This window comes from Gambusia affinis, linkage group LG22 (assembly GCF_019740435.1).
Source record: "Gambusia affinis linkage group LG22, SWU_Gaff_1.0, whole genome shotgun sequence".
NCBI classification, from domain to species: Eukaryota; Metazoa; Chordata; class Actinopteri; order Cyprinodontiformes; family Poeciliidae; genus Gambusia; species Gambusia affinis.
The window spans coordinates 20,547,572-20,569,927 of NC_057889.1; the positions used below are offsets into that span (position 1 = coordinate 20,547,572).

Consider the following 22,356-nt stretch of genomic DNA (forward strand, 5'->3'; position numbering starts at 1 on the left):
ACATCACTGGGTCGTCTGTACTCGTAGCCAAGTTGCAAGCTCAACAAACACTTTTTACAAAACGCCTGGCATCTAGAGGAGCTGCAGTCAAGGCAAGTTTTGTCATATCCCTAAGATTGCTAGGAAGAGCAAACCTTTCTCTGACGGAGAGTATATTAAGCAGTGCTAATATGTCCTGAGAATAAAGACGCTTTTGAGAACATCTCCTCTCCGCCGCAAAGCGTAACGAGAAGGATTGAGGACATCGCGACGAACCTGGTGCTGCAACTGAAAGACAGCGTGAATGATTTTGAGTACCGGTATTTTCCCTGGCTTTGGATGAGAGCTGTGACATACGGGACACTGCCCAGCTGCTCATCTTCGTGCGGGATCAATGCAGAATTTAGCATCACGGAGGAGCTGGCAGGCATGCGGTCAATGAAAGGGACAACAACAGGGAGTGAGCTCTTAGTAGAGGTAAATGCGTGTCTGGAAAGCTTGGGTCTGAACTGGGACAAACTGGTGGGCGTGACAACAGATGGGTGTCCAAATCTCACAGGAAAAAAAGTTGGTTTATTAAAGAGAATCCAGGACAAAGATACTTGAAGCTGTCTATTCCTTGTAGTATTTCAGTTTTGGTTCTTACAAGTTTTCAAGTCATTACAGTTTCAATTTGTAATTACATTTTGTAATGAGTTATTTTAATGTTACCTAAAGTGATATTAAACTCTTTAAGTTTCTGCTGTATTTAAAGTACTTTGTTTTCCCATTCATTTGCATCTGATTGGAGGTACTTTTGTGTTAGTCCTTCAAGTTGCAGCACTGCAGGTTCGTCAGGCTTTTTCCAACACTTAAAACCATTTATTGCTCATATATGCAGTTGATCAGTTGATTAATATAACACACACCATTTCAATTGTGGAGAGATTAAAAAGTTAAAAATAAATGCAGATGTGATATTTTTTTAAACTATTAATTTGATAGTATTAATTCTCACTTCAGCCAAACCACAAATTAATTTTTATTAATATTTACTGAATATTCTTCTTAACAAAAGAATATGATTTAAATATTTTATTACAACAAGAGGTATGAGAAAATGAATAATGGGTCAAGATTAAATTTGAGTCATTGCTGGATCGGCCCTCCAACATATTTCTGATTTTTCATGCGGCCCCCTGAAGAAATTAATTGCCCACCCCTGCCATAGGGTCACCATTGGATGTCACTTTGATCATGCAAGAAACATTCCACATAAAACTGATTCCCTCTGGTATGTTGTTCTTTTCCTCATCTCTTCTTCTACATCTTTTTTCTTTTAAATTTTCAGACGATCTGATGAGTTTTGATGAATTGTCGTCTGCGTCGGAGAAGCTCTCCCACCCAACCACCTCCAGACCAAAGGTAACTGGCAGGAGGCTCCCTGGACAGTTTGCCGGAGGACAGTCGGTGAGAAACTCCGACGTAACCATTCAGACACTTTGATCAAACAGCTCAAACTGAAAATGAAGTGACCTTTTACACAAGTTGAGGTAGAAAGTGATTTTGTGACACTTGCACTAGAACACACAAACTGTAATGATCGTAAGGATGTTTTACATCAGAAGCATCAACTTTGATGTCTTTATGTTGGAATTTTGTGTGACGGACGAACTTGAAAGTTTAAAACCAAATCCAATTGAGAATGTGTGATCCAATTTAGATGCTCTACATTTAGCCTAATGCCACACTCTGCAAACATTTCACTTTTTAATGTGTAAAATTTGCCAAGTCACTTTTACCTTCCATATTTTTATTTCTAAATGATGAAAGCTATTTTGTCTTCCTTCCACTTCACCATTCTGCCCAATATTATGTTGGTCTATCACAGAAAAGGCTGCATAATTTACCATTATAGGATGTTTTAATTTGTGATTTCTCATCATTATCTCCCCCTGAAATCAACTTTAAAGTCTGCCACAGTCACTTTGCATCACCACAGGTTGAATACCCCTCTGCAGTCAATCTGTCTCACAGTTGGCTCAGTATTTTTAGTGGAATCTGCAGCGAGTGAAGCCCGTAAATAATAAAGTAGAAACATCCTTAATAATGGATGATCTGACGGTAAGTTTCTGGCTCAACCTGGTGACCCGAAATCAACAGTAAGCAGTGCTGTGAAGAACTTGACTAGTTATAGATGAGACTTAACATTTGAGTCTGATCTGGGTTTGAGTGTAGAAGTAAACAACTGCCTCAAAGAACACAGAGTCTACTGTTTATTTCTATTTACATTAATCTCACATTAATACTAATGTAGCCTCAAAGAGGATCTCAGTATTTCTTCTTTTTTTTAAGAAGTAAGGTAAGACAGTTAGCTTGTGGTTGGAGCCGATCATCTGACTTTTCAAAGTGACCCGAATTCAGTCTCTGATGGCTTTAGAAAATTGTTTATTTCAGTTTCACTTTTCAAGAAAGAAGAAAAAAAGCATATTAATGTCACTTAATATTTGAATAAATGTCTGCTTACAGCCTACGAAGGAAGTGAGTGCTGAGAAAGTCTTCAAGGTCGATGAGGAGGAGAGTGCCAAACCCAAGCCAACAGAACCCAAAAAGGTAACTTAAGTTTAATCAATCATAATAAGTCAATAATTGGAATAATTGTTAACTATCAATTAATCCCTAACTGGAGTGTACAGACTCAAAAAACAAAACAAACATTTGATGATAGAACAAACGTATGTACAGTACAGACCAAACGTTTGGACACACCTTCAATGGTGTGTCCAAACGTTTGGTCTGTACTGTACATTTTGAATTTAAGATGAGAAAAAACTCTTCTATTGAACACAACATCACCAGATATGTGGATGCAGATAGGTAATCAGCAGAATAACCAATTCATAGAATAATCATTAGTTACAGCCCCTCCGTGAAAATGATCTTTTATGTCCAGAATAATAAAATTGGCTCACTGTGCATTAATTTTGCTCATAAAAAGCATTTTAATGGATGCAATTCAACACATTTTCATAAATTGTTCTAAGATGAATTCCCATTTTTGTACAAAACAATGATGGCATAAAATGCTAATTTCTTCATATTGTTGCATCTTTACTATCCATATTGATTTACCAAACCCTGTTCCAGTAAACAATGAATCAATCAAGACTGTTTTACTACTAATTGCACTGACTGAACAAGTTAATGTTGTGTTGTTGTTACTTGTTTGACTTCGCTTGTGAATATATTGGTTTATTTTATTGTGCTGCACTGGTGCAGAGTCATCAAATAAATGTGTAATTTAAGTACTTTTATGTTTGTATACTTTTTTTTCTAAATAAATGTTTTACGTCAATTCAGTAATGTTTTGAATCGGTATAGTCTGATACTACACCTCAGATATCTGTATACATGTTGGAAGAGAAAAAAATAGATGGGTGCATTTCCTAATTGTGACAGGCTTAAATGCACCTAAGTGGAAAAAAAAACACTTAGTCCTGCTAGAAATATATTTTGCACTAGTGAAACCAGAAATTCCTCTCCATGCAGCACAAACTTGACATTGTGAGTTTGATACCAGTATCTACAGTAAAGTCTTCTGCTCCTGTTGTTTTTCCATCCACAGCCTTCCAACCAGTCTCCGCCACTCCACCGGCCCGGTTTCGCTGAACCCAAGCCGGACCCTGCCGCCTCTGCCAGTTTGGACGTCAGCATCTCCCGGAACAGCAGAGCCCACCCGGAGCTGGTGGAGCAGAGCGCCCAGCAGGACGAGCTTAAAAGCCAAATAAAAGACCTGCTGCTGTCTGTGGAGCTCCTCAAAGCCCAGCAAATGTAAGACAGCAAGTGTCAATAAGAGCGTGAAGCAGGTTTCAGAATCATTATTGATATTCTTTATAATCGGCAGTCTAAGCTGTTTGAAACGCGGTCGGCAGCAGAAAGTTTGCTGACCCATGCCGGTGTGCGTCTGTTTCCAGGAAAGAGATCACGGAGCTGCGGCGAGACCTGGATGAGGAGCGGGTGAAACGCGTGGCCCTGCAGGTAGCACCGCTTCCGCCCAGACACACGCTGAGCTGTCTGTGTTCATTAGGCTGCCACTTTCAACAAATATTGATGCTTTAAAATCCCAATACAACACATCTAAATTTGAATTAATGTTGAGACAAAGTTCAAGTGGTAAGAATATGTTGCTGGGCTCTAAGGGGCAGCGTCATGTAAAATCAACCTTTTTGAGTTTTACATCATGTTATAATGTTATTCCCTCACCATGAAACATACCTGGAGTGTTGCCTCAATTTTCTTTTTCATGCATGTTTGAGAAATCTCTTAGTCTCCATGGCAACCATTCAACAAAATTTGCTCTTAATTTATAAACAGCATAGCTGTTCATAGCTTCCAAAACACACATTTCTACAGTTTGGATAACTTTATGAGTCTGAGCTCAGTTAAATAATTCAGTCTCATCTCTAGTAGATTTGTTTAAAGCCTGGTTTAAGGCTGGGCACGCTACATCATGATAAATAAGCCATCATTAACAATACTGATAGAATATTCATTGAACTCTGAGCCAGAACCCCACAGCATTCTGGGGGATGTAGATAGAGGAAAGGCATTTTTTGTGATTTTGGGCGTGGAGAAAAACAGAAAGGGAAAAATAAATTAACTAAATAACTCAAGCCAAAGTAAAACAACAATCAAGATAGCAATGTTAACATAACATGTCCAAAAGGGAGTAGGAAGAAATAAAAACTTATTTAATCCTACTTCCCTACTTTTAAGGTTCCCCCACTGTGCCTCATAAATGCTTAAAAATAAAAAGCTGTGGATAAAATAGGAAAGATTACGCCACCAGTTTGGCAGTATTTCAGATATGTAAAACAAAAAAACGAATCCATAATTATCTATAGACTTATACAACATGCTTATATCAGGATTTTATGTCATAGTTTACTATGTATTGAAGGACTTTGAAGTCTAATTTCTGATCAACAGTTTCTCTTCATTTCCTCCAAAAACCGTATTAGGACATATATTGAGAAAATAATTCTTTAGTTCTGCTAAGCAATAAGGCATTGGTTTGTTTCAGTTTTTGTAAATCAGCTCAGGTACTGCCTACGCTCATGCCTAATGTCTTCCACTGAAGCCAGCAGGATGCCTGCTTCACAGCAGGAATAACAGTCTGTGGCTCACAGGCACAGCACACTGCACCATGTCAGACATGTTCGGCTTTTTCTCACCGCAAATAGAGACGTCTGCAAAAAAAAATAAAAAAATGGTTTTTTCTCACAGTTTGCCAAAAGTTTAAATCATCTGAAGGAAACAGCAGTTGCTGAATGTTTGTCACAGTGGCCAATTTTAACAGGGATTTTGGTCGTTATTATCTGTGGGAAGCTGTCACTGTGTCCTGACAGTATAATACGAGACTGATAAAGTGTGGGGAAAAAAATAAACTAAGAGTCAAGGGGAGGGGCTTCATGGTGTCAGTCACACCCTCTCCCTTTTCAAACACATTGTACACCAACCTTCAGATCAGTAGCTACCTTGTGGCTAAGCGCTGGAACTGAACCCACATCCTGCTGCTTGTAAGACAACTGCTCTGCCCAATGAGCCACAGTCGCCTGGTTGATGCATCACTCCAGAGAACTCAGTCACTGGACTTGCATTGCTGTTCTAATGTAAGGCTTAGATGTAGTTTCTAGCATTACAAACACAGGGGTCTATTAAGTTTGTTCCCCAAAGAAGTAGAGAAGTACCTTAATTCTGAGATTCATAGTTCACAATGTTTCACAGCAGAGAGGCTGAAAGCAGAAAAGGACGACAAATCATTTTTACTCTGAAAAGTCCTAAATCCCTGAATTAAGCAGACATGTTCTAGCCATGTTACAGAAATTAGTCTCCTTGTCAATGCCTTTCTTTGACTTCATTTTAAGCATCTAAAATGAAAAATAGACCATTTTTAGTCTTGTTCTCAGTAACGACGTCCACACAGAACAGTGTAGCTTCTAATTGAAAAGACTTTAAAGCAGGGAAGCTGTGTGATTCTTTCCCTTCTTTTAATTGGATCTCTATTAGTTGCAGTTCCCTGCATCTACTCTTCTTGGGGTCCACACATTCAACATAACTAAAACACATAGCATAAATAGACTGTAGAAAAATTCTAAATGAAAGTAACTCCAAAAATGGGCGTGCTGTTGTGGCGTGGGGGATGGCGTGACCACACATTTGGAGGCCTTGAGTCCTTGACGCGGCCGTCGTGGGTTCGATTTGCCGCATGTCTTCCCCCGTCTCTTTCCCCCTTTCCTGTCTGCCTACTGTCATATAAGGGACACTAGAGCCCACAAAAAGACCCCCTGGAGGGGGGGGGGGGAAAATAACTCCAAAAATAGACAAATCCAAAGTAGAGGTCATAGATCAAAACAAACGAGTTATACTGTAACAAAAAACATTATAGAAAATGACATTTGCTTCAATATGTCAAGCAATACAATAGAACACAATACATTAAGAAGAATCATTCAGAATGAAACTTGTTTCTGGTAATTCTGCACATTTAGAACTGTTGAGTTCTTTCAGCAGGGTTTTTTCCACAGTTGGAGTCTTTGTGGGCTTCAATAGCCGTACAATTCCCAAAGAGAGAGTCAGAGTCCTGAGTTTGTTTGTTTTCTTGTCTTCCTGTCAGATCGAGGTAGAGAACCTAAAGAAGGCCATCCAGTCAACGTGAAGCGTTGTGTCCCATCAACAGCCAGCCTCAAGCTCAGCTGCCAGTCCGCTGAAGAGGAGGAGACGGCGATGGACTGGCAGCTGGACGAACGAAGAGAAGGTGGACAACACCACAAACCACCTTCCTCAGCAATCTTCAAAAACAAACTCTTCCTATATTTGTACAACTTTTTGCACATATCTTTTTTTTTTTTCAAGCTAGGTGTAATTAAATGACAGTTGTATGTTTTTCTCTCTTTTGGATTTTTGTTAATTTGCCAATACAAAAATAGAAAGAAAAAAAACGAGGCCTTACTTCAAACTACTGTGCTGGACTGTTCCGCCTCTCCTGCTCTCCGCTCGTCTCCGCGGCGACGAGGTTCACTCTCAGTACTACTGACTCTGTACAAAGCAGGGGCTGCCTCTCCTCATCTAACCTCCTTTCTCTCATTGTTTTATGCTCCACACATAGTTCCATTGTTCTTAAGCAAGATTGCTTGAGATGTTTGATTTAACATCTTGGGATTCAAATGATTTTTTTCCTTCCAACGGCAGCTGCCTTGTGGCTGTGGAGCTTTATGATTTTTTTTTTTTCTTCTGTCTTTTATATGTTTTCTAACATTTCTATCCAGGGTAACACTACTGTGCCTGTTAAAACAACAAAACAACAAAAAAGTATATTAAATGTTTAAAATGGGATCTGGAAGATTTGCAGCATGATAATTGTATATGTATATTTTTAAATCGATGGACTTGTCAAATTCTATATATTGGGCCTTTTTCTGTGCTGGTCTCTTCTATTTTTGTCACTCTTTCACTGGGATTGTTCTAATAGCTATAATATATAAATATATATGACACAGACATGCAAAAAACATCTCATGCAAAGCTGGAAAGAATAAAGAAGGTGTGAGAATGTCTTTTCAACATGGCCACTGCACCGCTCATCTCTTTGATTCGAAGGGAATCATCTGATCTGAAAGGACTCTTGTCTTCCTGCTGGGTGATTTCAGCAGCTGGTGGCTCCTCCCACATTCTACTTTGGTGTGTGGACACTCATCTCGGCCTGAAGATAGATTGATTTTAGGAATGATTCTCCCACTTTGTTTCTCTTCCTTTTTAGAAATCAGGAGTGATCAAACTTTTTTCAGTTTTCCTGGAAAACAAACTGAGAAATTATAAAATTGGGCTTTTTTTCCCCACAGCTGATGAAGATTTCTAGTTTTTCTTAAAGGTCTGGCCTTCCAATTTTTAATTTTCACACTTTTTTTTTTACCCCCCCAAGTTCTAAGAAATATAAAACATGGGATGGAAACAAACTGTTGGCAGTGTAGTGGGATGCTAGTTTTGAATCTAACACGATTATCTCCGTTTGTATGTCAAAGCAAATGTCCAGGAAATCTTAGATCGAGGGGAAAATCTTAATTTTTGGAGCATTTTTAATAAACAGAAAAACAAATTAAGTTTTTTGTTGTTGTTTAGGACCCACCAATCTGAGCTGAAATTACCAAATTCTGATGATTTCTGTCAAAAATACAATTTAAGCATTTCCATTGTTTTCATTGAGGTACTGGTGAATGGGAATCATTTTACAAAATAAACCGAACATGAAAATTTAAATCACAGCCTGATTCCCTGGATAAGATTCTCACAACTGTCACTGGGAATATACCAAAATATTCCCACACACAAATTAAGAAAAATATCTTGTAGCTTTCAGTTCAAGGAGCAAGATTACCCACTACCACTAAAGTAATACAGCTTATCAATACAGTTATAATGTAACCCACAGAAGTCTCTTTGTGACCAGAAATGTTTCCAGAGCTAGGAACCTTTTTTCAGCCAGCTGGCCAGCAGTGGTGAAAAGTTCACTGTCTTCACAATGAACTGGGCCATGCCTAATGAAGACGGCTAAATAAAATAAATTCTAGTTGCCTGTGAATTACTTTAGAATTTTCCTCCACTTCTGATCAAATGTCAGGTTAACATGATGGCAAACGTTTGCAAAAACTTTCTCTTTCAGTAAAATTTGCGAGTCCAAAGCCGGTAACGGAAAATCCAAAACCATATAATCAGATATTGAGTTATTTAGCTCCAAATACTTAGGGTGTGATTTTTAATCTTTATCATTTTCAAGTAAAATGTTTCTTTTTGTAAAATTTTGCCACTGTCTTAAAGTGTTACTTGGTTGTGAATTCAAAATTCTGGCCTCCAGAATCATTTGACCAAGTGAAATCTGACCCCAATTCAGGCATGCAATGCAAAAATCCCCGCCAGTAAGCATTTTTTTGTGTGTGTGTGTGCAACACAACTGGAAAAAGAATAACAGTATGACTGGGAAAAAGGAAGCTGTAATTTTTGGGGTGAATTATTCTGCAGCTCTGATTTATTGCTGGAACAGAAAACTAACTTCCACTTGTTATACATTCCACTGTTTGACACAAGAAAAATAAGCAATCTGCACCTTCTATTGTCATGTCCCAGCAAATTCTGTTTACAGAAGTTGTATCTTTGCATGAGCTGAGATTCTTTGCAGAAATGAATAAATATCATCTCTATTTCCTGTCCAGACTCCTCTTGATTTTGTTAAGCTGCATGTCACGTTTTTACGGACTTGTGTCTCCCAGGTATTTTCATGCGTTTAGATCTCATTTGAAATATTGAGTGAAAAGTACCAACTTTAAACAATTGCAGGGAGTTTCTGAGAAAATACATTAAGTCATGTGTTTCAACATTTATGGCATTTGACCGGCTATCTGGGCTGGAGGTTATTTTAGCAGTCTTGACACCCTTATGAATTCTAGGACATATATTCATCTTGGATGCATCAATATGGTAGAAGTAGATCTGGAAAGGGGTTTCATTTTAACAGAAAAAACAAATTTATGATGATAAACTAATGCACCATAGATCTCTATTAATACCACTAAAACACGACAGCAATTGTTTAAACAAAATTGCTTGAATTACCACCGCCAATGGCAGAGGGCACATTTCAAAAAGAGCTGAAATGTTTATGTTCTTAAACACATGAAGAACAAAGAGTAATTCAAATCACAAACGCCCGGTTGAGTTTGACTATCTTTTTGCAGTCCTTAGCAGATTTGGCTTTGGAGGAAACTTCATTTCATGGATTAAACTATTATACCAGCAACCGTCTGCCACGGTTCGTACCAACTTTCAGACCTCAAAACCTTTTAAATTACAAAGAGGCACCCGTCAGGGCTGCCCCCTTAGTCCCCTGCTTTTTGATCTGACCATAGAGCCCCTCGCCATTGCACTTAAAACCAGTAAAGAGATTTCCGGCATTTGGAGGAATGATATGGAACATAAAGTGTCGCTTTATGCAGATGACCTTTTACTTTTTGTTTCCAAACCATCAATCTCATTGCCTTTAGCTCTCGATATATTTAGTCAATTTGGTCAGATTTCTGGGTATAAGCTGAACCTCACCAAAAGTGAGCTTCTCCCAATAGGTAATAAAGCCAATATGTCAGATTTAGCCAATCTGCCGCTTCAGAATTGAAAGACAAAATTCACATACCTTGGTATCACAGTGACAAAAACATAAAAACCTGTTCAAAGAGAATCTGATTCAACTGTTGAACCAAGTGAAGGGATCCCTCACAAAGTGGACGCCCTTTTCCATGTCCCTTGTGGGACGTATCAACTCAATTAAAATGAATATACTACCCAAATTTTTATACCTCTTTCAGGCATTACCCATTTTTATTCCTAATACTTTTTTTAATGAGCTAGACTCAACTCTCTGCCTTTTATTTGGCAGGTAAACGCCCAAGGCTTAATAAATTACAACTCCAAAAACCTAAACAACAGGGGGGGTTTGCCTCCCCCAATTTCCGGTTTTATTATTGGGCCGCCAACCTTAGATGCTCAGTGTTTTGGTATTTCTACTACAACCTGGGTGACTGTCCTGACTGGGTGGCTATGGAGCTACGCAGTGGTAACAATATATCCATCCCTGCCTTGCTCTGTTCCCCACTTTCACTCGCTTCATTTAACGGCATTTCAAACCCTGTAGTGAAACACTCACTGAAAATATGGGGCCAGTTTAGGAAATACTTTAAACTTCATGACTTCTCCCTCCTGAGTCCAATTGCACTTAACCATTTTTTCAAACCATCTGTTCAGGATGGGGTGTTCCTAGAGTGGCAACGGAGGGGGCTTATTTATTTTAAGGACCTTTTTATAGAGAAGAATCTGGCATCCTTTGAGGAACTTACCACTAAATATGGTTTACCCAAATCCCATTTTTTTAGATATTTGCAAACCAGAAACTTTATTCAGTCTCACTTATCAGGCTCAGCTTCTCCACCAGAGCATACACTGTTGGAAACCATCCTATTATTGAACCCGACTCGTAAAGGGCTGGTTTCTTGGCTTTATAATAAAATGTTGAGTATGAAAGGGTCCTCCTCACCTGAACTTAAAACTGCATGGGAAGAAGATTTGAATATGACTATACCAGATGAGACATGGGACTCTATACTTAAACTGGTGAATACAACATCTCTGTGTGCGCGCCATTGTCTCATTCAGTTCAAAATAGTACATAGAGCCCATCTCTCCAAAAGCAAACTGTCTCGTTTCTATCGAAGTCACCCCATACTGAAAAATGTAAAACTAAGGTAGCCACACGAGGTCTTATGTACTGGTCCTGCCCCTCTCTTGGTCAGTTCTGGACAGATGTTTTTCTTACTATGTCTGGGTTGGCCGGGGTGGTGGTAACACCTGGCCCCCTCTTGTCTCTCTTTGGGCTCAGTGGTGAGGTTGCCTTTACCAGCCTCTAAACGACAGGTCCTGGCATTTTGCTCACTGATAGCGAGGCGAACAGTTCTGACCAGGTGGAAGGGTGCTGCTCCTCCAACTTACAAGCAGTGGCTTTGTGACCTCATGTCGTGTTTGAAACTGGAAAGGATTAGATGTTCTCTTCAACGCGCAACTGTTAAATTTGAAAAAACATGGGGAGCCTTTCTTGACTCATTTCAAAACATACAATAATGCTCCAGATTAATGAAGTTAATTGATTTTATTAAGATGTGTTTCATTTCTGTCAGGGATAGGAATGCAGTGGGTGGACCTACTGGGCAGTGACCTGGGTGGGCTAAATGGGATTACTTTGGAGGGATTATTTTCTCTGTGTGTATTATTTTATGTATGTGTTAGATACACTTTAACTAGATACACTTCTTTGTATTCACAAACTGTATGTATTAAAAGAAAAAACTCAATAAAAAGACAGTGATTAAAAAATCACAAACGCCCACCGTGGGGCTCGAACCCACGACCTTGAGATTAAAAGTCTCATGCTCTACCAACTGAGCTAGACGGGCTTCTGTGGGAAACTCTTCATTCACCATCACCAATGGAATCAAAGTTTATTCTGGAGCTACATCTGCATAGGCGGTTTTGATCGGCAATCTGCAGCAATGTTCCATGACTGGTCTTACGTGAAATATAAAATACTGTCAGACCAAAAAAGAATCTTGTGCCCAGTCTATCATGTGCATGTGGAAGGCAGAATCTAAATAGCTACCGCATGTACAAAAAAAACATAATCTTGCACACCAAGGAATTTGTTCTAGAGATCTCTCACATAAATATTGTCAAGAGTGGGATTCGAACCCACGCCTCCATCAGGAGACCAGAAACCTCTCCAGGAAGTAAGGGGCTAAGCCTTGAGTCTGGCGCCTTCGACCGCTCGGCCATCCTGACCTGTCGTGCTGTACGCTTAGAAGGTACAAAGTCACTGGGCCTAATCTTCAGGGCTTGTTCAATGTACTTGCAGGACTTAGACCAAACACTGATGATATGTTTGGCCAAAGGGCTATGAGTACATGTAGACCTCTATCAATTGATTTTAAACACGACAGCAATTGTTTAAACAAAATTGCTTGAATTACCACCGCCAATGGCAGAGGGCACATTTCAAAAAGAGCTGAAATGTTTATGTTCTTAAACACATGAAGAACAAAGAGTAATTCAAATCACAAACGCCCAACGTGGGGCTCGAACCCACGACCCTGAGATTAAGAGTCTCATGCTCTACCGACTGAGCTAGCCGGGCTTGCTTACAAACTTCTTCAGTGGCACGTGACAATGGAAACAAAGTTGATTTCCTTGCTTGTAATATACAACTACAACAAAACACTGCTAATGTTTATGGCCAACGGGCTCTGTGTACTTGTAGACCTCTGTCAATTGAATTTCTACATAAAACCAAGTGTTTAAACAAGACTGCTTGAATTACAACCACTGATGGCAGATATTACATTTCAAGAAGAACTGGGCTAACTAAAGCCATTAAGAACACAAAGTAAGTCTAAGTAGAAATGCCCACCGTGGGACTCGAACCCACGACCCTGAGATTAAAAGTCTCATGCTCTACCAACTGAGCTAGACGGGCTTCTGTGGGAAACTCTTCATTCACCATCACCAATGGAATCAAAGTTTATTCTGGAGCTACATCTGCATAGGCGGTTTTGATCGGCAATCTGCAGCAATTTTCCATGACTGGTCTTACGTGAAATATAAAATACTGTCAGACCAAAAAAGAATCTTGTGCCCAGTCTGTCATGTGCATGTGGAAGGCAGAATCTAAATAGCTACCGCATGTACAAAAAAACATAATCTTGCACACCAAGGAATTTGTTCTAGAGATCTCTCACATAAATATTGTCAGGAGTGGGATTCAACCCACGCCTCCATCAGGAGACCAGAAACCTCTCCAGGAAGTAAGGGCTAAGCCTTGAGTCTGGCGCCGACCGCTCGGCCATCCTGACCTGTCGTGCTGTACGCTTAGAAGGTACAAAGTCACTGGGCCTAATCTTCAGGGCTTGTTCAATGTACTTGCAGGACTTAGACCAAACACTGATGATATGTTTGGCCAAAGGGCTATGAGTACATGTAGACCTCTATCAATTGATTTTAAACACGACAGCAATTGTTTAAACAAAATTGCTTGAATTACCACCGCCAATGGCAGAGGGCACATTTCAAAAAGAGCTGAAATGTTTATGTTCTTAAACACATGAAGAACAAAGAGTAATTCAAATCACAAACGCCCAACGTGGGGCTCGAACCCACGACCCTGAGATTAAGAGTCTCATGCTCTACCGACTGAGCTAGCCGGGCTTGCTGACAAATTTCTTCAGTGGCACGTGACAATGGAAACAAAGTCGATTTCCTTGCTTGTAATATACAACTACAACAAAACACTGCTAATGTTTATGGCCAACGGGCTATGAGTACTTGTAGACCTCTGTCAATTGAATTTCTACATAAAACCAAGTGTTTAAACAAGACTGCTTGAATTACAACCACTGATGGCAGATATTACATTTCAAGAAGAACTGGGCTAACTAAAGCCATTAAGAACACAAAGTAAGTCTAAGTAGAAATGCCCACCGTGGGACTCGAACCCACGACCCTGAGATTAAAAGTCTCATGCTCTACCAACTGAGCTAGACGGGCTTCTGTGGGAAACTCTTCATTCACCATCACCAATGGAATCAAAGTTTATTCTGGAGCTACATCTGCATAGGCGGTTTTGATCGGCAATCTGCATCAATTTTCCATGACTGGTCTTACGTGAAATATAAAATACTGTCAGACCAAAAAAGAATCTTGTGCCCAGTCTGTCATGTGCATGTGGAAGGCAGAATCTAAATAGCTACCGCATGTACAAAAAAACATAATCTTGCACACCAAGGAATTTGTTCTAGAGATCTCTCACATAAATATTGTCAGGAGTGGGATTCGAACCCACGCCTCCATCAGGAGACCAGAAACCTCTCCAGGAAGTAAGGGCTAAGCCTTGAGTCTGGCGCCTTGACCGCTCGCCATCCTGACCTGTCGTGCTGTACTCTTAGAAGGTACAAAGTCACTGGGCCTAATCTTCAGGGCTTGTTCAATGTACTTGCAGGACTTAGACCAAACACTGATGATATGTTTGGCCAAAGGGCTATGAGTACATGTAGACCTCTATCAATTGATTTTAAACACGACAGCAATTGTTTAAACAAAATTGCTTGAATTACCACCGCCAATGGCAGAGGGCACATTTCAAAAAGAGCTGAAATGTTTATGTTCTTAAACACATGAAGAACAAAGAGTAATTCAAATCACAAACGCCCAACGTGGGGCTCGAACCCACGACCCTGAGATTAAAAGTCTCATGCTCTACCAACTGACTGAGCTAGCCGGGCTTGCTGACAAACTTCTTCAGTGGCACGTGACAATGGAAACAAAGTTGATTTCCTTGCTTGTAATATACAACTACGACAAAACACTGCTAATGTTTTATGGCCAACGGGCTATGAGTACTTGTAGACCTCTGTCAATTGAATTTCTACATAAAACCAAGTGTTTAAACAAGACTGCTTGAATTACAACCACTGATGGCAGATATTACATTTCAAGAAGAACTGGGCTAACTAAAGCCATTAAGAACACAAAGTAAGTCTAAGTAGAAATGCCCACCGTGGGACTCGAACCCACGACCCTGAGATTAAAAGTCTCATGCTCTACCAACTGAGCTAGACGGGCTTCTGTGGGAAACTCTTCATTCACCATCACCAATGGAATCAAAGTTTATTCTGGAGCTACATCTGCATAGGCGGTTTTGATCGGCAATCTGCATCAATTTTCCATGACTGGTCTTACGTGAAATATAAAATACTGTCAGACCAAAAAAGAATCTTGTGCCCAGTCTGTCATGTGCATGTGGAAGGCAGAATCTAAATAGCTACCGCATGTACAAAAAAACATAATCTTGCACACCAAGGAATTTGTTCTAGAGATCTCTCACATAAATATTGTCAGGAGTGGGATTCGAACCCACGCCTCCATCAGGAGACCAGAAACCTCTCCAGGAAGTAAGGGGCTAAGCCTTGAGTCTGGCGCCTTCGACCGCTCGGCCATCCTGACCTGTCGTGCTGTACGCTTAGAAGGTACAAAGTCACTGGGCCTAATCTTCAGGGCTTGTTCAATGTACTTGCAGGACTTAGACCAAACACTGATGATATGTTTGGCCAAAGGGCTATGAGTACATGTAGACCTCTATCAACTGATTTTAAACACGACAGCAATTGTTTAAACAAAATTGCTTGAATTACCACCGCCAATGGCAGAGGGCACATTTCAAAAAGAGCTGAAATGTTTATGTTCTTAAACACATGAAGAACAAAGAGTAATTCAAATCACAAACGCCCAACGTGGGGCTCGAACCCACGACCCTGAGATTAAGAGTCTCATGCTCTACCGACTGAGCTAGCCGGGCTTGCTGACAAATTTCTTCAGTGGCACGTGACAATGGAAACAAAGTCGATTTCCTTGCTTGTAATATACATTACGACAAAACACTGCTAATGTTTATGGCCAACGGGCTCTGTGTACTTGTAGACCTCTGTCAATTGAATTTCTACATAAAACCAAGTGTTTAAACAAGACTGCTTGAATTACAACCACTGATGGCAGATATTACATTTCAAGAAGAACTGGGCTAACTAAAGCCATTAAGAACACAAAGTAAGTCTATGTAGAATCGCCCACCGTGGGACTCGAACCCACGACCCTGAGATTAAAAGTCTCATGCTCTACCAACTGAGCTAGACGGGCTTCTGTGGGAAACTCTTCATTCACCATCACCAATGGAGTCAAAGTTATTCTGGAGCTACATCTGCATAGGCGGTTTTGATCGGCAATCTGCAGCAATTTTCCATGACTGGTCTTACGTGAAATATAAAATACTGTCAGACCAAAAAAGAATCTTGTGCCCAGTCTGTCATGTGCATGTGGAAGGCAGAATCTAAATAGCTACCACATGTACAAAAAAACATAATCTTGCACACCAAGGAATTTGTTCTAGAGATCTCTCACATAAATATTGTCAGGAGTGGGATTCGAACCCACGCCTCCATCATGAGACCAGAAACCTCTCCAGGAAGTAAGGGGCTAAGCCTTGAGTCTGGCGCCTTCGACCGCTCGGCCATCCTGACCTGTCGTGCTGTACGCTTAGAAGGTACAAAGTCACTGGGCCTAATCTTCAGGGCTTGTTCAATGTACTTGCAGGACTTAGACCAAACACTGATGATATGTTTGGCCAAAGGGCTATGAGTACATGTAGACCTCTATCAATTGATTTTAAACACGACAGCAATTGTTTAAACAAAATTGCTTGAATTACCACCGCCAATGGCAGAGGGCACATTTCAAAAAGAGCTGAAATGTTTATGTTCTTAAACACATGAAGAACAAAGAGTAATTCAAATCACAAACACCCAACGTGGGGCTCGAACCCACGACCCTGAGATTAAGAGTCTCATGCTCTACCGACTGAGCTAGCCGGGCTTGCTGACAAACTTCTTCAGTGGCACGTGACAATGGAAACAAAGTTGATTTCCTTGCTTGTAATATACAACTACGACAAAACACTGCTAATGTTTATGGCCAACGGGCTATGAGTACTTGTAGACCTCTGTCAATTGAATTTCTACATAAAACCAAGTGTTTAAACAAGACTGCTTGAATTACAACCACTGATGGCAGATATTACATTTCAAGAAGAACTGGGCTAACTAAAGCCATTAAGAACACAAAGTAAGTCTAAGTAGAATCGCCCACCGTGGGACTCGAACCCACGACCCTGAGATTAAAAGTCTCATGCTCTACCAACTGAGCTAGACGGGCTTCTGTGAGAAACTCTTCATTCACCATCACCAATGGAGTCAAAGTTTATTCTGGAGCTACAACTGCATAGGCGGTTTTGATCGGCAATCTGCATCAATTTTCCATGACTGGTCTTACGTGAAATATAAAATACTGTCAGACCAAAAAAGAATCTTGTGCCCAGTCTGTCATGTGCATGTGGAAGGCAGAATCTAAATAGCTACCGCATGTACAAAAAAACATAATCTTGCACACCAAGGAATTTGTTCTAGAGATCTCTCACATAAATATTGTCAGGAGTGGGATTCGAACCCACGCCTCCATCAGGAGACCAGAAACCTCTCCAGGAAGTAAGGGGCTAAGCCTTGAGTCTGGCGCCTTCGACCGCTCGGCCATCCTGACCTGTCGTGCTGTACGCTTAGAAGGTACAAAGTCACTGGGCCTAATCTTCAGGGCTTGTTCAATGTACTTGCAGGACTTAGACCAAACACTGATGATATGTTTGGCCAAAGGGCTATGAGTACATGTAGACCTCTATCAATTGATTTTAAACACGACAGCAATTGTTTAAACAAAATTGCTTGAATTACCACCGCCAATGGCAGAGGGCACATTTCAAAAAGAGCTGAAATGTTTATGTTCTTAAACACATGAAGAACAAAGAGTAATTCAAATCACAAACGCCCAACGGGGCTCGACCCTGAGATTAAGAGTCTCATGCTCTACCGACTGAGCTAGCCGGGCTTGCTGACAAATTTCTTCAGTGGCACGTGACAATGGAAACAAAGTCGATTTCCTTGCTTGTAATATACATTACGACAAAACACTGCTAATGTTTATGGCCAACGGGCTATGAGTACTTGTAGACCTCTGTCAATTGAATTTCTACATAAAACCAAGTGTTTAAACAAGACTGCTTGAATTACAACCACTGATGGCAGATATTACATTTCAAGAAGAACTGGGCTAACTAAAGCCATTAAGAACACAAAGTAAGTCTATGTAGAATCGCCCACCGTGGGACTCGAACCCACGACCCTGAGATTAAAAGTCTCATGCTCTACCAACTGAGCTAGACGGGCTTCTGTGGGAAACTCTTCATTCACCATCACCAATGGAGTCAAAGTTTATTCTGGAGCTACATCTGCATAGGCGGTTTTGATCGGCAATCTGCAGCAATTTTCCATGACTGGTCTTACGTGAAATATAAAATACTGTCAGACCAAAAAAGAATCTTGTGCCCAGTCTGTCATGTGCATGTGGAAGGCAGAATCTAAATAGCTACCGCATGTACAAAAAAACATAATCTTGCACACCAAGGAATTTGTTCTAGAGATCTCTCACATAAATATTGTCAGGAGTGGGATTCGAACCCACGCCTCCATCAGGAGACCAGAAACCTCTCCAGGAAGTAAGGGGCTAAGCCTTGAGTCTGGCGCCTTCGACCGCTCGGCCATCCTGACCTGTCGTGCTGTACGCTTAGAAGGTACAAAGTCACTGGGCCTAATCTTCAGGGCTTGTTCAATGTACTTGCAGGACTTAGACCAAACACTGATGATATGTTTGGCCAAAGGGCTATGAGTACATGTAGACCTCTATCAACTGATTTTAAACACGACAGCAATTGTTTAAACAAAATTGCTTGAATTACCACCGCCAATGGCATAGGGCACATTTCAAAAAGAGCTGAAATGTTTATGTTCTTAAACACATGAAGAACAAAGAGTAATTCAAATCACAAACGCCCAACGTGGGGCTCGAACCCACGACCCTGAGATTAAGAGTCTCATGCTCTACCGACTGAGCTAGCCGGGCTTGCTTACAAACTTCTTCAGTGGCACGTGACAATGGAAACAAAGTTGATTTCCTTGCTTGTAATATACAACTATGACAAAACACTGCTAATGTTTATGGCCAACGGGCTCTGTGTACTTGTAGACCTCTGTCAATTGAATTTCTACATAAAACCAAGTGTTTAAACAAGACTGCTTGAATTACAACCACTGATGGCAGATATTACATTTCAAGAAGAACTGGGCTAACTAAAGCCATTAAGAACACAAAGTAAGTCTAAGTAGAAATGCCCACCGTGGGACTCGAACCCACGACCCTGAGATTAAAAGTCTCATGCTCTACCAACTGAGCTAGACGGGCTTCTGTGGGAAACTCTTCATTCACCATCACCAATGGAGTCAAAGTTTATTCTGGAGCTACATCTGCATAGGCGGTTTTGATCGGCAATCTGCAGCAATTTTCCATGACTGGTCTTACGTGAAATATAAAATACTGTCAGACCAAAAAAGAATCTTGTGCCCAGTCTGTCATGTGCATGTGGAAGGCAGAATCTAAATAGCTACCGCATGTACAAAAAAACATAATCTTGCACACCAAGGAATTTGTTCTAGAGATCTCTCACATAAATATTGTCAGGAGTGGGATTCGAACCCACGCCTCCATCAGGAGACCAGAAACCTCTCCAGGAAGTAAGGGGCTAAGCCTTGAGTCTGGCGCCTTCGACCGCTCGGCCATCCTGACCTGTCGTGCTGTACGCTTAGAAGGTACAAAGTCACTGGGCCTAATCTTCAGGGCTTGTTCAATGTACTTGCAGGACTTAGACCAAACACTGATGATATGTTTGGCCAAAGGGCTATGAGTACATGTAGACCTCTATCAACTGATTTTAAACACGACAGCAATTGTTTAAACAAAATTGCTTGAATTACCACCGCCAATGGCAGAGGGCACATTTCAAAAAGAGCTGAAATGTTTATGTTCTTAAACACATGAAGAACAAAGAGTAATTCAAATCACAAACGCCCAACGTGGGGCTCGAACCCACGACCCTGAGATTAAGAGTCTCATGCTCTACCGACTGAGCTAGCCGGGCTTGCTTACAAACTTATTCAGTGGCACGTGACAACGGAAACAAAGTTGATTTCCTTGCTTGTAATATACAACTACGACAAAAAACTGCTAATGTTTATGGCCAACGGGCTATGTGTACTTGTAGACCTCTGTCAATTGAATTTCTACATAAAACCAAGTGTTTAAACAAGACTGATTGAATTACAACCACTGATGGCAGATATTACATTTCAAGAAGAACTGGGCTAACTAAAGCCATTAAGAACACAAAGTAAGTCTAAGTAGAATCGCCCACCGTGGGACTCGAACCCACGACCCTGAGATTAAAAGTCTCATGCTCTACCAACTGAGCTAGACGGGCTTCTGTGAGAAACTCTTCATTCACCATCACCAATGGAGTCAAAGTTTATTCTGGAGCTACATCTGCATAGGCGGTTTTGATCGGCAATCTGCATCAATTTTCCATGACTGGTCTTACGTGAAATATAAAATACTGTCAGACCAAAAAAGAATCTTGTGCCCAGTCTGTCATGTGCATGTGGAAGGCAGAATCTAAATAGCTACCGCATGTACAAAAAAACATAATCTTGCACACAAAGGAATTTGTTCTAGAGATCTCTCACATAAATATTGTCAGGAGTGGGATTCGAACCCACGCCTCCATCAGGAGACCAGAAACCTCTCCAGGAAGTAAGGGGCTGCCTTGAGTCTGGCGCTCACCGCTCGGCCATCCTGACCTGTCGTGTTGTACGCTTAGAAGGTACAAAGTCACTGGGCCTAATCTTCAGGGCTTGTTCAATGTACTTGCAGGACTTAGACCAAACACTGATGATATGTTTGGCCAAAGGGCTATGAGTACATGAAGACCTCTATCAACTGATTTTAAACACGACAGCAATTGTTTAAACAAAATTGCTTGAATTACCACCGCCAATGGCAGAGGGCACATTTCAAAAAGAGCTGAAATGTTTATGTTCTTAAACACATGAAGAACAAAGAGTAATTCAAATCACAAACACCCAACGTGGGGCTCGAACCCACCTGAGATTAAGAGTCTCATGCTCTACCGACTGAGCTAGCCGGGCTTGCTGACAAACTTCTTCAGTGGCACGTGACAATGGAAACAAAGTTGATTTCCTTGCTTGTAATATACAACTACAAAACACTGCTAATGTTTATGGCCAACGGCTATGAGTACTTGTAGACCTCTGTCAATTGAATTTCTACATAAAACCAAGTGTTTAAACAAGACTGCTTGAATTACAACCACTGATGGCAGATATTACATTTCAAGAAGAACTGGGCTAACTAAAGCCATTAAGAACACAAAGTAAGTCTAAGTAGAATCGCCCACCGTGGGACTCGAACCCACGACCCTGAGATTAAAAGTCTCATGCTCTACCAACTGAGCTAGACGGGCTTCTGTAAGAAACTCTTCATTCACCATCACCAATGGAGTCAAAGTTTATTCTGGAGCTACATCTGCATAGGCGGTTTTGATCGGCAATCTGCATCAATTTTCCATGACTGGTCTTACGTGAAATATAAAATACTGTCAGACCAAAAAAGAATCTTGTGCCCAGTCTGTCATGTGCATGTGGAAGGCAGAATCTAAATAGCTACCGCATGTACAAAAAAACATAATCTTGCACACAAAGGAATTTGTTCTAGAGATCTCTCACATAAATATTGTCAGGTGTGGGATTCGAACCCACGCCTCCATCAGAGACCAGAAACCTCTCCAGGAAGTAAAGGCTAAGCCTTGAGTCTGCGACCCGCTCGGCCATCCTGACCTGTCGTGCTGTACGCTTAGAAGGTACAAAGTCACTGGGCCTAATCTTCAGGGCTTGTTCAATGTACTTGCAGGACTTAGACCAAACACTGATGATATGTTTGGCCAAAGGGCTATGAGTACATGAAGACCTCTATCAACTGATTTTAAACACGACAGCAATTGTTTAAACAAAATTGCTTGAATTACCACCGCCAATGGCAGGGCACATTTCAAAAAGAGCTGAAATGTTTATGTTCTTAAACACATGAAGAACAAAAGTAATTCAAATCACAAACACCCAACGTGGGCTCGAACCCACGACCCTGAGATTAAGAGTCTCATGCTCTACCGACTGAGCTAGCGGGCTTGCTGAC

The 22,356-nt window shown here is 40.8% G+C and overlaps 1 protein-coding gene and 26 non-coding genes across 30 annotated transcripts in view; 1 reads left to right on the plus strand and 26 right to left on the minus strand.

Annotated features, from left to right (window-relative positions):
• LOC122825102 (CD2-associated protein) overlaps positions 1-9,212 on the plus strand; it is a 50,775-nt gene extending 41,563 nt beyond the window's left edge. For all 4 annotated transcript variants that reach the window (XM_044106183.1, XM_044106182.1, XM_044106184.1 and 1 more), the window contains 5 exons: positions 1,310-1,428; positions 2,488-2,571; positions 3,584-3,789; positions 3,933-3,996; positions 6,635-9,212. In XM_044106183.1, the coding sequence (XP_043962118.1) occupies positions 1,310-1,428; positions 2,488-2,571; positions 3,584-3,789; positions 3,933-3,996; positions 6,635-6,676 (515 nt within the window). In that variant the 3' untranslated portion in view covers positions 6,677-9,212. The remainder of the gene's footprint in view (positions 1-1,309; positions 1,429-2,487; positions 2,572-3,583; positions 3,790-3,932; positions 3,997-6,634) is intronic.
• Positions 9,213-11,935: 2,723 nt separating this feature from the next.
• Positions 11,936-12,008, minus strand: trnak-uuu. The gene has a single exon. It is a non-coding gene; the product is annotated as a tRNA-Lys (tRNA).
• A 271-nt stretch (positions 12,009-12,279) lies between these two features.
• On the minus strand, positions 12,280-12,390 carry trnal-caa. Its single transcript has 2 exons — positions 12,353-12,390; positions 12,280-12,325 (listed from the first exon to the last, which is right to left on the minus strand). It is a non-coding gene; the product is annotated as a tRNA-Leu (tRNA).
• Positions 12,391-12,669: 279 nt separating this feature from the next.
• On the minus strand, positions 12,670-12,742 carry trnak-cuu. The gene has a single exon. It is a non-coding gene; the product is annotated as a tRNA-Lys (tRNA).
• A 266-nt stretch (positions 12,743-13,008) lies between these two features.
• trnak-uuu lies at positions 13,009-13,081 on the minus strand. The gene has a single exon. It is a non-coding gene; the product is annotated as a tRNA-Lys (tRNA).
• A 655-nt stretch (positions 13,082-13,736) lies between these two features.
• trnak-cuu lies at positions 13,737-13,809 on the minus strand. Its single transcript has one exon. It is a non-coding gene; the product is annotated as a tRNA-Lys (tRNA).
• A 266-nt stretch (positions 13,810-14,075) lies between these two features.
• On the minus strand, positions 14,076-14,148 carry trnak-uuu. Its single transcript has one exon. It is a non-coding gene; the product is annotated as a tRNA-Lys (tRNA).
• A 270-nt stretch (positions 14,149-14,418) lies between these two features.
• On the minus strand, positions 14,419-14,526 carry trnal-caa. The gene is made up of 2 exons: positions 14,491-14,526; positions 14,419-14,464 (listed from the first exon to the last, which is right to left on the minus strand). It is a non-coding gene; the product is annotated as a tRNA-Leu (tRNA).
• A 279-nt stretch (positions 14,527-14,805) lies between these two features.
• On the minus strand, positions 14,806-14,882 carry trnak-uuu. Its single transcript has one exon. It is a non-coding gene; the product is annotated as a tRNA-Lys (tRNA).
• A 267-nt stretch (positions 14,883-15,149) lies between these two features.
• On the minus strand, positions 15,150-15,222 carry trnak-uuu. Its single transcript has one exon. It is a non-coding gene; the product is annotated as a tRNA-Lys (tRNA).
• A 270-nt stretch (positions 15,223-15,492) lies between these two features.
• trnal-caa lies at positions 15,493-15,603 on the minus strand. The gene is made up of 2 exons: positions 15,566-15,603; positions 15,493-15,538 (listed from the first exon to the last, which is right to left on the minus strand). It is a non-coding gene; the product is annotated as a tRNA-Leu (tRNA).
• Positions 15,604-15,882: 279 nt separating this feature from the next.
• Positions 15,883-15,955, minus strand: trnak-cuu. The gene has a single exon. It is a non-coding gene; the product is annotated as a tRNA-Lys (tRNA).
• A 265-nt stretch (positions 15,956-16,220) lies between these two features.
• Positions 16,221-16,293, minus strand: trnak-uuu. Its single transcript has one exon. It is a non-coding gene; the product is annotated as a tRNA-Lys (tRNA).
• A 269-nt stretch (positions 16,294-16,562) lies between these two features.
• On the minus strand, positions 16,563-16,673 carry trnal-caa. The gene is made up of 2 exons: positions 16,636-16,673; positions 16,563-16,608 (listed from the first exon to the last, which is right to left on the minus strand). It is a non-coding gene; the product is annotated as a tRNA-Leu (tRNA).
• Positions 16,674-16,952: 279 nt separating this feature from the next.
• On the minus strand, positions 16,953-17,025 carry trnak-cuu. The gene has a single exon. It is a non-coding gene; the product is annotated as a tRNA-Lys (tRNA).
• Positions 17,026-17,291: 266 nt separating this feature from the next.
• Positions 17,292-17,364, minus strand: trnak-uuu. Its single transcript has one exon. It is a non-coding gene; the product is annotated as a tRNA-Lys (tRNA).
• A 270-nt stretch (positions 17,365-17,634) lies between these two features.
• On the minus strand, positions 17,635-17,745 carry trnal-caa. Its single transcript has 2 exons — positions 17,708-17,745; positions 17,635-17,680 (listed from the first exon to the last, which is right to left on the minus strand). It is a non-coding gene; the product is annotated as a tRNA-Leu (tRNA).
• Positions 17,746-18,352: 607 nt separating this feature from the next.
• Positions 18,353-18,425, minus strand: trnak-uuu. Its single transcript has one exon. It is a non-coding gene; the product is annotated as a tRNA-Lys (tRNA).
• A 270-nt stretch (positions 18,426-18,695) lies between these two features.
• trnal-caa lies at positions 18,696-18,806 on the minus strand. The gene is made up of 2 exons: positions 18,769-18,806; positions 18,696-18,741 (listed from the first exon to the last, which is right to left on the minus strand). It is a non-coding gene; the product is annotated as a tRNA-Leu (tRNA).
• A 279-nt stretch (positions 18,807-19,085) lies between these two features.
• On the minus strand, positions 19,086-19,158 carry trnak-cuu. Its single transcript has one exon. It is a non-coding gene; the product is annotated as a tRNA-Lys (tRNA).
• A 266-nt stretch (positions 19,159-19,424) lies between these two features.
• trnak-uuu lies at positions 19,425-19,497 on the minus strand. The gene has a single exon. It is a non-coding gene; the product is annotated as a tRNA-Lys (tRNA).
• A 270-nt stretch (positions 19,498-19,767) lies between these two features.
• On the minus strand, positions 19,768-19,878 carry trnal-caa. Its single transcript has 2 exons — positions 19,841-19,878; positions 19,768-19,813 (listed from the first exon to the last, which is right to left on the minus strand). It is a non-coding gene; the product is annotated as a tRNA-Leu (tRNA).
• Positions 19,879-20,157: 279 nt separating this feature from the next.
• On the minus strand, positions 20,158-20,230 carry trnak-cuu. The gene has a single exon. It is a non-coding gene; the product is annotated as a tRNA-Lys (tRNA).
• A 266-nt stretch (positions 20,231-20,496) lies between these two features.
• On the minus strand, positions 20,497-20,569 carry trnak-uuu. The gene has a single exon. It is a non-coding gene; the product is annotated as a tRNA-Lys (tRNA).
• Positions 20,570-21,224: 655 nt separating this feature from the next.
• On the minus strand, positions 21,225-21,293 carry trnak-cuu. The gene has a single exon. It is a non-coding gene; the product is annotated as a tRNA-Lys (tRNA).
• A 262-nt stretch (positions 21,294-21,555) lies between these two features.
• trnak-uuu lies at positions 21,556-21,628 on the minus strand. Its single transcript has one exon. It is a non-coding gene; the product is annotated as a tRNA-Lys (tRNA).
• A 649-nt stretch (positions 21,629-22,277) lies between these two features.
• On the minus strand, positions 22,278-22,348 carry trnak-cuu. Its single transcript has one exon. It is a non-coding gene; the product is annotated as a tRNA-Lys (tRNA).
• Between the last annotated feature and the right edge of the window lie 8 nt (positions 22,349-22,356).